General features: G+C 37.8%; 1 protein-coding gene across 1 annotated transcript in view; it reads right to left on the bottom strand.

The window, feature by feature from the left end:
• Nucleotides 1-199: 199 nt before the first annotated feature.
• Nucleotides 200-14,232, bottom strand: part of utp25 (UTP25 small subunit processor component) — a 30,168-nt gene continuing 16,135 nt past the window's right edge. Inside the window, exons 7-12 of the mRNA XM_072265050.1 lie at nt 11,214-11,427; nt 8,400-8,602; nt 7,412-7,594; nt 6,909-7,021; nt 4,119-4,364; nt 200-2,279 (exon numbers count right to left, since the gene is read on the bottom strand). Of these exons, the coding sequence (XP_072121151.1) occupies nt 2,033-2,279; nt 4,119-4,364; nt 6,909-7,021; nt 7,412-7,594; nt 8,400-8,602; nt 11,214-11,427 (1,206 nt within the window). The 3' untranslated portion in view covers nt 200-2,032. The remainder of the gene's footprint in view (nt 2,280-4,118; nt 4,365-6,908; nt 7,022-7,411; nt 7,595-8,399; nt 8,603-11,213; nt 11,428-14,232) is intronic.

Raw genomic sequence — 14,232 nt, 5'->3', positions numbered from 1 at the left:
CACCACTATCCCACACCCTCCTCCAGTTCTCGTCTTTAAACATAATGATGTAGTTCACAGCATGCACCAGTTGGACATTCCATCACAAGTCATTGGCCCCTCTCAATCCTCTGAAAGATTATTCCCCCCCCCCCACCCCTCCTGCCGATGCTCTGGTTCATTATTCCCTAAATACCTTGTGCAATGCCAATGTATCAGTTACGTTCCTTTCCTAGGTATTGTTTTCCAAGCTGCTCACCAATACCTGCAAGTCGCTGTTGATAATCTCATTACTTCGTTATCAAACATAACACTTTGTTAGTTATTTTAATTCTAACCACTACGCTTTGGTCATCAATAATGTTTCCAAATTAAAGTGAAGAATAAGTTTACCTCAAATTTAGAGCTTTGGTTAAAGCTTATTGCACCATTGCTTCCAATTCATTCTTCGCAGTGTGATCATTTCTCAAAAAGTCTGGTATCAAAGATCGTAAGACTTGTGACTACTTTAACCTATCAGTAGTCTCAAAGAACTGCTTACACAAAAAATGAAATATCTATCAGAGGCAGGGCACCATTTCCTTACACGTAGATCAAGTCTGAGCAAAGTATTACTGAATGACTCAGATTAAGTCAATCAAATAATCACACAGTGTGTTATTGACAGCGAATGTGTTTTATGGTTAGGAGCTATTCCTTAACAATACAAGAGCAGCTGAAATCAATAAAAATTGCACTGAACCATAAAACACTCTTATACTTACTTCAGCCTCTTGGATGCAAATTTATCTTCTTAAAAAGAGCTCTTTGCTGGCTCCAAAAATATTCCGGGACGCAGCGAGCGCGAGCCAATGTTTGACTCCATTTCACCAATTAATGTTTCCATTATTTGCTGATTAAAGCGATGGGGAAGGTTGAAACTAGACAAATGTGGAAGGTGAGCACCGACTACCTGCCTTTCATTTGCTGATGAGATCACTCTGCTGGCAGGAAGGAGTCAGTGTGGCCTATTGCTGTGCACATAGGGTAGGCTTCTGCATTCAAGCAGTGTCTCTATCTTTCCCTGATGTTGGAGGATATTACAGAAGTTCTGTGTTTATGGATTTGGACTATGGACTTCTCAGTCTTATAGTTCTTGTATTCTGTCTTTTCACTCGTTCATTTTTTTTTGTTCAGGGGTGGGAGGGGGTTTGGGGATTGATGTTCTTGTTGCATTTTAATTAGTTTTTTTTGCAGGGTGAGGGGGATTTGGAGGCCGATGTTTTCATTGCGTTCTGTGCAGGGTTGATGTTCATGGTGTCATTTTTTTTTGTACGGGAGCGAGGGGAGGGCTGGGTTTGCTGGTCCTCTTTGAACTGACCTTTTATGGTTTTTCTTTGTTTTGTGGTTAGCTGGAGATGAAGAATCTCAGAGTTGTATATTGTATACATACTTTGATAATAAATAAACTTTAGACAACAGTTGGTCCCAATTATAGTAACATAGCACATAGAGAAAAAAAAGTTTAGTTCCAGAGATTGCTTTCACAAAAACCGAACAATTTTGACTAGCGTTAAAAGCATGGTAAAATCTAACTAGCAAGTTTGACAAAAATAGGATGAACAACAGAAGATTTACATCCTGAAATCAAAAGATTAACAGCTATATAAGTAAAGTCTTGTATTTATTTATATTGCAGCTTTCACAGTCTTAACCTCTTCATAGCCAATGAAAATGAGAATGAAAGTGTATATTTGCAAAAGAAAAGCACAGCAGAAAATTATAAAAAGGTAACAGCAGTTATTTCAACAGTTTTTTTCTGCTTATTTGTTTTTTCTTGCCTAATGTTAGGAATCTAGCAAAATCACAATGTTTTGTACTTTACATTAAAATATTACTTACAAATTGGAAGATACAATACTCATATGTGCATTCCTGATAAAATAAAAAAAGATTTATAAATAATCAGCAATAGAACGGCAGGCTAATCATTTTGTTATAAAATTAAATCTCTGACATTACTCTAGACTCTAGCCATGACAAACAGTTAAATTTTTTATCAGTCAAGTTTATCCTACATGTCATCTCCTGTCACAAACAAATGGACAGGTTTATTGGACTGTATCATCTGGGCAGCCCGTTCTGCTCCTACCACACAAGTCAGCTTTTGAGCATCATACTTGGAATACAGAACAGTGCAAGTCCAAGATGCTTCATCACCCCTATTTTCTGCTTTCAGCATGTTGCATATATCACTGTAGAAATGTGGATATGTAGGAAGTTCATAGAAAATAAGATGCCTGATGCCTTTGATGGTGTACCTACAATAAAATTCAAATTAATTAGTGACAATGTTTAATGACCACATTTGTGATAAAAACATAATATGTATATTTCCACTGAATTATAATACAAATTCTGCCATTATCTTTTGCAATTTGGGAGAATCGTAGAAACTTGGTTTTAAAAATGTACAAGACTGCAAACCTGGTATAAACAATTCAAAATGAATTCATCCCCAAATTAAAGTTACACTTGAAAGAAGCCTAGTGATCTAGTTAGCAGAGCTGCTACCTCACAGCTCCTATGACTCAAATGCTGGCTGTGTGGACTATGCATGTTCTTTCTTTGACCACACGATTTCCCTCTAGGTGATACAGTTTATTCACACCGCATAAAGATATGCATTAGGGTAGTTGATGAAAGTTGTGCCTAGTGTGTAGGTGAATGGTAAATTCTGGAAGAAATTGATGGGAATGTAAGGAGAATAATAAACGAGATTCTGCAGATACTGGAAATCCAGACTAACGCGCACAAATGCTGGAAGAACTCAGCGAGTCAGACAGCATCTGTGGAAATCAATAAATCGTTGATATTTCAGGCTGAGACCCTTCTTTGGGGCTGGAAAAGCAGGGGGAAGATACCAGAATAAAAAGGTGGGGGGGGTGGGAGGGGAAGGAGGACTTCCTGAGGGGAAGGTGATTAGTGAAGCCAGGTGGGTGGGAAAAGTAAAGGGCTTGAGCAAGGAGAATCTGATAGAAGAGGAAAATTGACCATGGCAGAAAGGGAATAAGGAGGGGCACAAAGAGGAGGTGATAGGCAGGTAGAGAATAGATGCAGGAGGACAGAATGGGGAATAGAAGGATGGAAGGGGGAGGGGAAAATTACCAGAAGCAAAAATCAATGTTCATACCATCAGAATGGAAGCTACCTAGATGGAATATGAGGTGTTGCTCCTCCACCCTGAGAGTGGCCAAATCATTGCAAAAGACAAGGCCATGGACCGACACAGTGGAACAAGAATGGTTATGGGAATTAGAATGTTGGCCACTGGGAAATTCCACTTTTGGTGGATGGAGCAGAGGTGTTCGACAAAGCATCAGGAGCACTGGATACAATAGACAACACCAAAAGATTCACAGGTGAAGTGCGGCCTCACACTGCGAAATACCATTTTTGGCAGATGGATGATCTTATATTCTGTTCCTCTAGCATTTGTATAAGGAGAATAAAATGTGATTAGAGTCAGATTGGTGGAAAGGAATGGTCAGCAAGGACTTGGTAAATAAAAGGTCCTGTTTCAATGCTCTGACTCAATAAAAAAAAAATCAAATACTGAAATTGATTGAGAAAAATGTAATCTAAGAAAATATTCTTGACAAATGATTTAGATACAATGAGCTTATTGGAAGGATGGATACCAAAAGTCCAGATTTAGAGCCCTCAAAAGGCCAGCAAAAAAATGCTGATAATTAAAAATCATCTGTGAAAGCCCTGAAATCTTGCAACTTAAGATACTCTTTAGATAAGAATATACTGCCCTCTAACAATGCTCTCAGGAAAATGATGGTTATCTTTTCTTTCTGAACTACTATGGCTGAAGCAGTCAAGATATTCCCAGAGCAATTCTTGACATGGAAAAGCTTGTAAACTATGATAATGTGCTTATATTCCAACTAAGCTTGTGTTTCCTCACCTTTAGTGACGTGAAAATAATCTCAGCCACCAGGAATGAATCTTCCTTTGTAATTCTGATTTAATTAAAATAAATTTAAATTTCCAACTAATTGCAATAGGTTTTCAATGGAAGATTTTAATACTGCATTCCGGATTAGTAATCTAGTTACATAGTTGACATAATACTCTTACAGGAATCTCACCGTTTGTAAAAATGGAACCGCTCCGTGAATAGGAGGAAAGATTTTTCTCCCTGCAGGAAATAATGTCTTGCTCGGTTAACAGTGGATTTTTTGCTGTATTCACAAATATGTGAAAAGCTCAATTCTTCACGATTGAAGTAATTCCTGAGCCGCACGTAATCAAAGTAGACTGGTATGTAAATTAACGTGTGGGACATAACAGCTTCTCTATATTGAGGTAAAATCTTCTTGGTGAAAAATTCAAACCTTGAGGGGTAAAAGAAATCAAATTTACTCAAGTATTTCAAGACTTCATATCAAACATTACAATTTTAACTTTATTAGAGAACATCCGAAGAGTTACACAACATGGTTACAGGCCCTTGCTTGGCTCAACTCAACCATGATGACTAAGGTGCCTTTCTGAGCAAGTCTTACCAGCTGTATTTGGTTCATGTCCCTCTCAATCTTTCCTATCCAGGAGGTTAAATTAAAATTATGCATTCTAAGTGCCAGCAACAATACTTTTTGGGAATCTCACTAAATTGGCTTCATGTTTCTATATAATGGATTTCAGATTCAACTAGTGGAATTATATCATGATGTTTTTGCATCCACTGCTTTTTCCTTAATTAAAGTCAGGTCTTTATAACTTCCACTAACAGCACATCAATTGCTTTTACAGAGAACTTTGATCAAAGTTACATTTATGTTACAGACTATTTCACTTAACAGTTTGTTGCAAAATTACATTAACTGATATCCTCATAACAAAGCTGATGCAGTAAACTCAATACATTGCCCTATAAAAACTACTCTATAGAATTTACTGCTGTCCATCACACTTACTTTAATTGTATCATAGAAAATGCTCTGTCTATACTTTATAAATGGTCACTTATTTGTACAACATGCTTCAATTAAAAACTTCCCCAAGATTTTCTCCATTTTTGTCAATAATGTAATGAAGATGAACTTTTTGGATCTATATAAAAAGAATTACATGCTTTATGGGACAATTTAGGGTTTATCTGAGTGTGTCAAAGCTTTCTTATTCTTTCAAATCTTTTGATACTCATCTTCAAATGTGAAGAACCTTCTGTGGTTATCAGTGTTACTTCACAGTAATTTTTCAAATCCAGCCAGCTATCTGGTCAACATAAATTCATTTATTGTACATTAGAATACAACCTGTTAAGGGAAGTTCATTTGTACAGCACTTCAGTGACAAATGCTGTACATTTAACTAGGAGTCAAATAATTACAAAAGAGATGTTGGCAACGCAGAAAAAAAATTATGTTTGATTCGGTCAAAAAAAAATCTCAGCTTGTTATTAATCTTCTGAGAGATAAATATTGCACCTGCAGTTCATGTATTCACACCAAAATAAATTTCACATCATATTTTGACTTTTATGACAGAGGATTGGATGTGGGTATTGAAATTGGTTAACTCTTCTTCAATTTGTGCTAGCCATTCATTGATTCAATTTAAAATTGTACATCGTTATCATTTGACAAAGGAGAGACTTTCTAAAATCTTTCCTAATGTTGATCGTCATTGTGATAGATGTAAAACTGAGATAGCTACACTGACACATATGTTTTGGTCTTGTTCCATATTGGAACAGTTCTGGAAGTCGGTTTTTTCAACAATTTCTAAAGCACTTAAAATTAGTTTAGGAATAATTCCTCAAAATATTCATGGTATTTCTGTGTCTGACCAACATGTTATTGCATTTGTTACATTGATAGCTAGGAGGGCCATTTGTGGAAGGATACATCAGCTCCCACTTTGTCACAATGGTTCTCCCAAGTGACGCTATGTCTTAGTTTGGAGAAAATTAGAAGTCGAACCTTTGAACCTTTATTTGACTTTGAGAAAAGATGGGGCTCATTTGCTTGTTGTAATCATTTGAGTTAATTGATATAATTTTTCCATTATCTAAATGTAAATTTTTTAGTATGTTTTCTTTTCTTGCTGGCGGTTTGATGTTTATTTTTAGAAGCTTTTTGTATGACGCATGACTCCAGGGTTGTACACCTAATGGGTTCTTTCTTTCTCTCTCACTTTTCTGCTTAGTAGGTTTTTTCAGTTATCACAAATTTTTTTTTTCAGTCTTTAAGATAATGTTTTTTTTGAGGCATTGTAAGTGTTGTTACTTCTATGTACTCATGTTATTTTTCCTGTATAACAATAAAAAGATTTGAAAAGAAAAGAAATTTCACATCATACAGGTCAGTGATAAATAGGATTCTGACTTCAGAGAATTTCTTCCCAGTGTTTAACAATACTGCAGGTTAAGGTAACCTGAAAAATCTCCAGTGTTCCTTGGATTTCACACTAGCTAGGCCTCAAACGAGCTGTGGATCTTGAATCATTGTTTGATAAAGACAGAATGCCACCAACCCCAGAAAACATCCAAGTAAAGAACCATTCTCCCCCTAAGTGAAATAAGTTTGTGCAGGCTGAGACTTAAAATTGTTACAAATTGTTTATTGATTTTCCAAAAAAGCACCATCTACTCTAAGACAAGTCCACCTGTTGTTACAAGTAGAATGGTATTGTGTTGTTACTTTATGGTGAAGTAGAGAGTATTTTATTTGCAACCACATATTGGTAGCATTGATCTTCTGTACATGAATTGGAAATAGCATTCAACTGATCTCCGATTGTTACTTCTTGGCAATAATAATCCTCTTCGCTCAGACTTTTCCCCCAAGTAAGTGTGACATTAAAGACAATTCAGATTTGATCCAGCTTTTTTTTTCAAAAAATTTACACATTGGAATTCCAGCATAACACAATACCTTGCATCAGGTAAACCTGTGAAACTGGAGACATCGACTCGCTGGAATACATGTGGCAACTGCACAACAACATGGCAAATGGAACCAGCTTGAGGCATGTTCCTCACAGCCACCTAAAAGACAGGAAAAGAATTATGACCTTTATCCTGCTGACCAACTAAAACTTAATTTAGCAATATTGTGTAATAAAAACTTTTGTTGGGTTTTAAGGGAAAGGTATGAAAACCTGTGCAGCCTTAAGATAATGCAAAGCACACATTTACAGTGACGCAAATATAGCAACACATAAATAATACACGATACAATGTGAAAAGCCATGATAAGCCACTAAGCAAAACTAGACAATCAATGTAAACTATTATATATGCATAACTGAATTAACCTTGAGGTGATAATGAGTTATGAATGACTTCAATTAACTGAAACTTGCATTAAACTCAAACTGTGAAAAAACCTCAACTTCACAGTAAATCAATTTTTTTAAATGTTCATGATAAACAAACCTGTCCTTTATAATTGAAGCAGTGTTTACTATAAATAGAATTAATCTGTGGATTCTGAAGTGCGCTGAAGATCAAAGTTTGTCTGTAATACTTGGACCAACTGTTCAGACTCCACATACGCACACGAGAGAAATCTACTCCATGTGGTTCACGAGGTTGTTGGTTGAGATTTTTCAATAGGTGCTGTAAGAAGTGAGAATAAAATTCTGAAATAAATAAACCTACACAAGACATCATCTGCAAAATAAAATGTTATGAACTCCACTGAATTTAGTGTTCTGACGTAAACACAAATTTGTTGGGGCATTAAGAATGAACTGTATTGGAATCACAAGTGATTCAAATGCTTTCAGAATTATATGACTGAAGAAGCTGGTTTTTACAAAAATCCAGAAGCTTTGCATGTTTTTTTTGCCCATAGAAATCCAAAAACAGTAGATTATTACACCAAATGTAGTAGATTACTATACCTATTCATGTCAGATAAAGGTCACCTTTACCTACACACTAGAGAGTAGTTGCTATTCTGAACTACTAATTTTTCAAAAATCAGGTGATTAATGTTTTGGTAGTTTTTCCATAAAGACAAGCAAAGCTTCTCTAATTTATTTAGATTTAACATAATTCCATTAAAATGCCAACTCTTTGCACAAACCAGAGATTATAAATTTGTTTTATTTCCATTTGGCAAAATCCTAAACAGAGCACCTTCACATAAAATACCAAATGGAAAGTAGCATACATTTTGAAATCAGGAATCGTGCTTTTTATGAAATGTTAATATTTGAAGAGTAACAGTCAATAAACAAACTTCAAGTTACCTAACACATCACCCTTTATAACTTTGGCAGCTGTCATGCCAACTCTTAAAATGTCTTCAGAATTATTAGTTTGCCCTGAAGAAAATGCATATTTGGGATAAATTATACTGTGAAATGATTTTTTTCAGACAATCTCCTGAACAGGAATGTTGAATAGAACTTCTCACCACAACATGTTCCCAGTTTTGCATAAGATAGATATCAGCTTGGTCAATAATTAAGATTTCAATGGAGGAAAGGAAATCAAAGTCCCCTGTCTTTTCGTCTTCAGTTTTGACAATTGTTCGCATGCCCAGTGGAGAAGCAATGATGATGTCGCTAGAATAAAATGGTGCATACAATCTTATACTCCTACGAAGGATGGCCACCCCTACATAATAGAAACAAACAGGCATAAATTAATTTATAAATATTGAAGAAGCTCTCCACTTTCACCCCTCAATGCCATTACAAATATATTTATTCTGTGGTATAGCAGCTGGCCTTACAGTCCTTGGGACACCTAGTTGGTGTGAATTTGGTTCAGTCAATCACAGCACTGTGAACCCAAAAACCTTTAGTCTGGTTATCTAGAAAAGTGAGAGGTGATATTGGCAAGGCAGAAGAGACAACCTATGTAACTGCAGTCAAAAAGGCAAGAAACCAAATTATTAAAACACAAACAAGAAATGTCTTGAACATCTAACTGGTGTTACATACCCCGTAACTGGGTTGCCAAACCAGCAGAAATGGATCACTCAGTTGGAGTCTGGATTACTAGAACTAAGAAAGTTTTATTAAAGAAACAAGCAACACAGTAATCGAAAGGATAATAAATGCAACAGTTCAGCAATGATAAACACACATGTGCACAGAATTAAGATAACAGCATCAGTCAAGCTCTATCGTTGTCTAGGGGTAAATGACCAAATTTCAAAGTGACACAAAAGTTCAGTCCAATTTAGTTCTGTTCGCAGTAATCGTTGCCATGGCGATGGACAACGTGGGGGGAGGGAGAGAGAGAACAGGAACGACTGATCATTCAGACACGGCTTCCACTCACAGACCGGCGACATTGCTCACAAGCAGCTTTCGGGCAGGTCCTCGGTGATGTCACCTGAGGTCACCGACTGTGACCCCTCCTCCAGATGCGGTCGATCCTCTGCAGTGAACCCGGCACCGAAGCGAGGGTGGACACACACCGGGTTCCCGCTGATCGTACCTTTCCACCCTGTGCGTTTAAGGTCCGGTACTTCCCACCGACTCGTGAGAGGCGCACCGCTTCCAGGGTCTCGTTACCTCGGGTGTCGTGTGTCCTGCCTCAGCGAACCTGTCCCTTTTTATCCCCCTGCTGGGGTATCGCCTGTCCATCACTTCAAACAGTTCAGGGTTCAAAGGGGGAGCCGCTCTAGACAGCTCTCTCTCCCGTCCCTTCATTACACATCTCCAGATGCTGTTTCATTGTGTTCCTTATCTCTCTCTTGAAGACAGGTGGCAGACCAACTGCTGATCACACAGGACAGCTAACATCTTATCTATGTGTATTCTTGTCACACTGGAAAGAATCAAATATTAAGAGACAAAGTAGCACAGTAACAGGGCTGCTGCCTCACAACTCCAGTGAGGCAGAATCACTCCTGGCCTCCACTTTCATGAGTATGGAGTTTGCACATTTTCCCTGTGACCATATGTATCTCCACTCTGAGCGCTTTGGTTTCCTCCAAAGATACATTGATTAAGAAGTTACTTGTTGACTGTAAATTGCAGGTTAGTGGCTGAACTGGGTGTGGGTGTTGGTCTAGGTAATACAGGGAAGGGAAGTTAACGGAATTGCAGCAAGAACAAACTAGGGTTAGGCCAGAAGTGGTATAAATGAATAGGCTTAGTGGACATACTTGCTATATGACTCCAGGAAATTAAGATATCTTGCATTAAAATATTAAATAATATTTACAGAATATCAAACTGAAATGCCAGAGTCCTACTCCAATTCTGTTAAATTAACTGGATATTCAATTTACTTTTTATTTGCCCCATTTCTAATATCCATTCACTGTAACAAAGCTGTGTTCTTTGTTCTCCAGGCAAGAAAGACAGGGGAGGCAAGCATTTCCAAACTTCTACCAGGTGAATGCTTGAGAGATACAAAGCAACACATAATGTTGTTAGGAACAGCCCACAAAATTCCCTCCCAAACTACACAAAACAACTGAACGTTTATTCCGTACCGTTCTACAAAATTAATACAGACTGAACACTATAGAAATAAGAGATTGCAGGAAAGAACTAAGCTTCCTTGTACTGACACCTTCTCAATTTTGTTCAGAGGGAAATGGGAGATGAACAGGCAGAAAAGTAAAGCAGTTGTGGGTGGGGTGGTGGGAAGGAGGAAGAGAAAGTATAATGCTAGAAATGAGTTTATCTTCCTTATGGAAGAAACGAAAGGGATTCAGAGATCAGGGAATATACTTTAAGAGCAGACTCAAGAAAAAATTACTGCTATAAAATCTATATTTGGAATTGATTTCTCTATTCTTGTTTGCTCTAAGCACAATTTACTCCAGTACCTACTACTGTTCTACAAACAATTCCTATTTTAATCCAGCTGGAAAAACATTGTTATCAGTTATGTTTAGAATATGGATGTAGAAAGTTTACAATTAAAAGCTGAAACACCTTAAAAGGCTATTGTAACCAGTTGGCATGTTCACTTACACTATTACTTTGATTTAGATATTATATACAGTAGCTGAAAGAACTTGATCCAAGTTTAGAAAATTAAGATGAAAAAAATTGTATTGGCAGATTTGTCCTTGCTTCAGGTGATAGGAATTTAAACTTTACTTTTTTAGTGACAGTGCTTTAGAGCAATTATTGAAAACAGCAAAGAGTCAACTGAGAATTCAAAAGAAATCTCATGAACTTCCAAAATAGTTATGTACTGAAGATAGGATAACAGTCTTCAATAATTTCTCATCTATTAACAAACACAATAAAGTTACCTATTCGGAAATGATCATCAATATTGCCAGAAAAGATAGCTTCATAATCTTCAGGTCGTTTTAGATTTGGTGGTTTGTCATTTGAATCAGAACCATATTCATCCTTAAATCTCTTTTTATTGCTTATTTCCAGCTTATCTTTTGCATCAAGAAGACTAATCAAAGTCTGTATCACTCTTAAAGCAGAATCTCTAAATGGCACCACAATAAGAACCTGAAAATGAATTTTTTAAAGAATATTAGTGGTGATCAATACATTTATGGATAAGGCAATATTCTCCCCAACAGCTTCAATAGCTAGATGGAAGAAACAAGGATGGTCACTACCTTCCCTATTGAAAAAAGTCCAAGGCCTGACATTTACAATGACACATATCTAAAAGCATTCAACACATTTATCTGAAATTCTTCATTACATGAAGTGGAAATCATTATTTATTTATTATGAATGTATTAAATTTGAGGGGGGATTGGCACAAAAATGTTCTACCAAATGTAAAAAAATGTTGCACATTAGTTTACAAGCCATCACCATCTTTATCAGTAGAGACAATCGCACTGAAGTAACAGGAATATTTTAAGTATTATCTTAGAATATATTTACACTTTATGATGTGCATCTATTCCACAATAATTTTGTAATTCATCATATCCTACAATGCCATTTCTGCCAAGGCATCATTCCTCTCAGTCTCCTCCATTTACCACATTAAAACTACTGTATCTGTTTTCGTATGTTGCCATTGCTGCTCTAACAGATGGCGTTTTTAAACATGAAAATGGACCAAACTGACTGGATTTGGAATAGTGGTTGTGGTTCTCCATACTCAACTGGGTCAAATTGAGACAGCTCTTCACCCTGCCAGTCGAGCAGTGAGATTTTAGCAGTGAAAAGCTGTAGCTGCATATCACTAAGGCCCTGACAGCCAATGAATGATAGGGGGCAAAACTGGGAGTAGAGTCTTCCTTTCTATCACAGTCTCAGCTTCTGGAATAATTTATGAATGTCTTTCATACTCCAAGACATGTCTGAAATTTCCATAAATGCATGCTTACTAATCATACTGCAATCATACCAGTGCCCAAGAGGAGCAGCCTCAATAACCTGGTAGCACTCACATCTACTATGCTTAAATGCTTTGAGAGGTCAGTCATAGCCAGAATCAACTCCTACCTAAGCAAGGACCTGGACTTGCTGCAGTTTACCTATCGCCACAATACATCTACAGCAGATACAATCTCACTGGCTCTCCACTCGGCCTTGGATCACCTGAACAATAGCAATACTACATCAGGCTGCTGTCGTTTACACCTCAGCAGTCAGCACCATCATAGCCCCAGTACTAATCAATAAGCTCCAAAACCTGGGCCTCTGTACCTCCTCCTGCAATTGGATTCTTGACTTCCTCGCTGGGAGACAACAGTCAGTGCGGATCAGAAATAACACGTCCTCCTCGCTGACAATGAATACTAGCTCACGTCAAGCATGTGTGCTTGTTCTACACTCTTTACACACACGACTGTGTGGCTAGGCACAGCTCAAACTCCATCTGTAAATTTGCTGATGACACAAGTACTGTTGGCAGAATTTCAGATAGTGATGAGGAAGCCAACAGGAGTGAGATAGATAAGCTGGTTGAGTGGTGTCATAAAACAACCTTGCACACAATGTAACACCAAGGAACTGACTGTGGACTTCAGGAAGGGGAAGCTGAGGGAGCACACACCAGTTCTCATCAAGGGATCTGAAGTGGAAAGGATGAGCAGTTTCAAGTTCCTGGGTGTCAACATCTCTGAAGATCTATCCTGGGCCCAACATATTGATGCAATTACAAAGAAAGCACAACACTGGCTATATTTCATCAAGAGTTTGAGGAGACTTGGTATGACCCTGAAGACTCTCACAAATTTCTACAGATGTATTGTGGAGAACATTGTAACTGGTTGCATCACTGTCTAGTATGGAGGGATGACTGCACAGGCATTGAAAAAGCTGCAAAGTTTCGAATTCAGTCAGCTCCATCATGGGCACTAGCCTTCTAAGCATGGAGGACACCGTCAAAGATGATGCCTCAGAAATGGTGAGACCATTAAGGACCCCTATCACCCAGGACATGCACTCTTTTCATTGCTACCATCAAGGAGGAAGTACAGGAGCCTTAAAAATCACACACTCAACACTTCATGAACAGCTTCTACCCCTCTGCCATCAGATTTCTGAATGGACTATGACACTACCTCAATATTTTTTGTGTTTTACACTATTTATTTAATTTTTAAAAACACATTTCTTATTGTAATTTATAGTCTTCTAATTATTATCTATTGCAATGTACTGCTGCTGCAAAACAACAAATTTCACGACATATCCCAGTGATATTAAACCTTATTATGATTCTAAAATTGTAAAGTTAAATAAAAGATCTAGTTCTTTAATCCAAGCCTCTGGCATGGTCACTGTCCACTGGAAATGCACATCTGATGGTTAGGATTGTACTGCAGAGAGAAAAAGTCATGTATAGCCAGCAAAATATTTTAAATATAAACACAAGAAAGTTTGCAGAAAATCTAAAACACACAAGATGCTAGAGGAACTCAGCAGGTCAGGCAGCATCTGTAGAAATGTTCTGGGCTGAGACCTTCTTCAGGACTGGAAAGGACAGGCAAAGACACCAGAAGGAAAAGGTGGGGGTGGCAGGGGAAGGTGGCTACCAGGAAGGTGATGGGTGAAGCCAGGTGGGTGGAAAAGGTCAAGGGCTGGAGAAGGAATCTGATAGGAGAGGAGAGTGGACCATAGGAGAAAGGAAAGGAGGAGGGAACCCAGGGGAAGTGATAAGCAGGTGAGAAGAGGTAAAAGATCAGAGTGGGGAATAGAGGATGGGGGGGGGCTGGGGGTCAAATTTTTAGCAGGAGGAATCAATGTTCATGCCACCAGGTTGGAGGCTACCCAGACAGAATACAAAGTGTTGCTCCTCCACCCTAACTTATGAAGTATCTTGTACTTAGACCCCCATTGAAC

The sequence above is a fragment of the Mobula birostris genome, chromosome 8, assembly GCF_030028105.1.
Source record: "Mobula birostris isolate sMobBir1 chromosome 8, sMobBir1.hap1, whole genome shotgun sequence".
Classification (NCBI taxonomy): domain Eukaryota; kingdom Metazoa; phylum Chordata; class Chondrichthyes; order Myliobatiformes; family Myliobatidae; genus Mobula; species Mobula birostris.
Note: the sequence above shows the minus strand (reverse complement) of the source record. Positions and strands in the feature narration are given on the sequence as shown.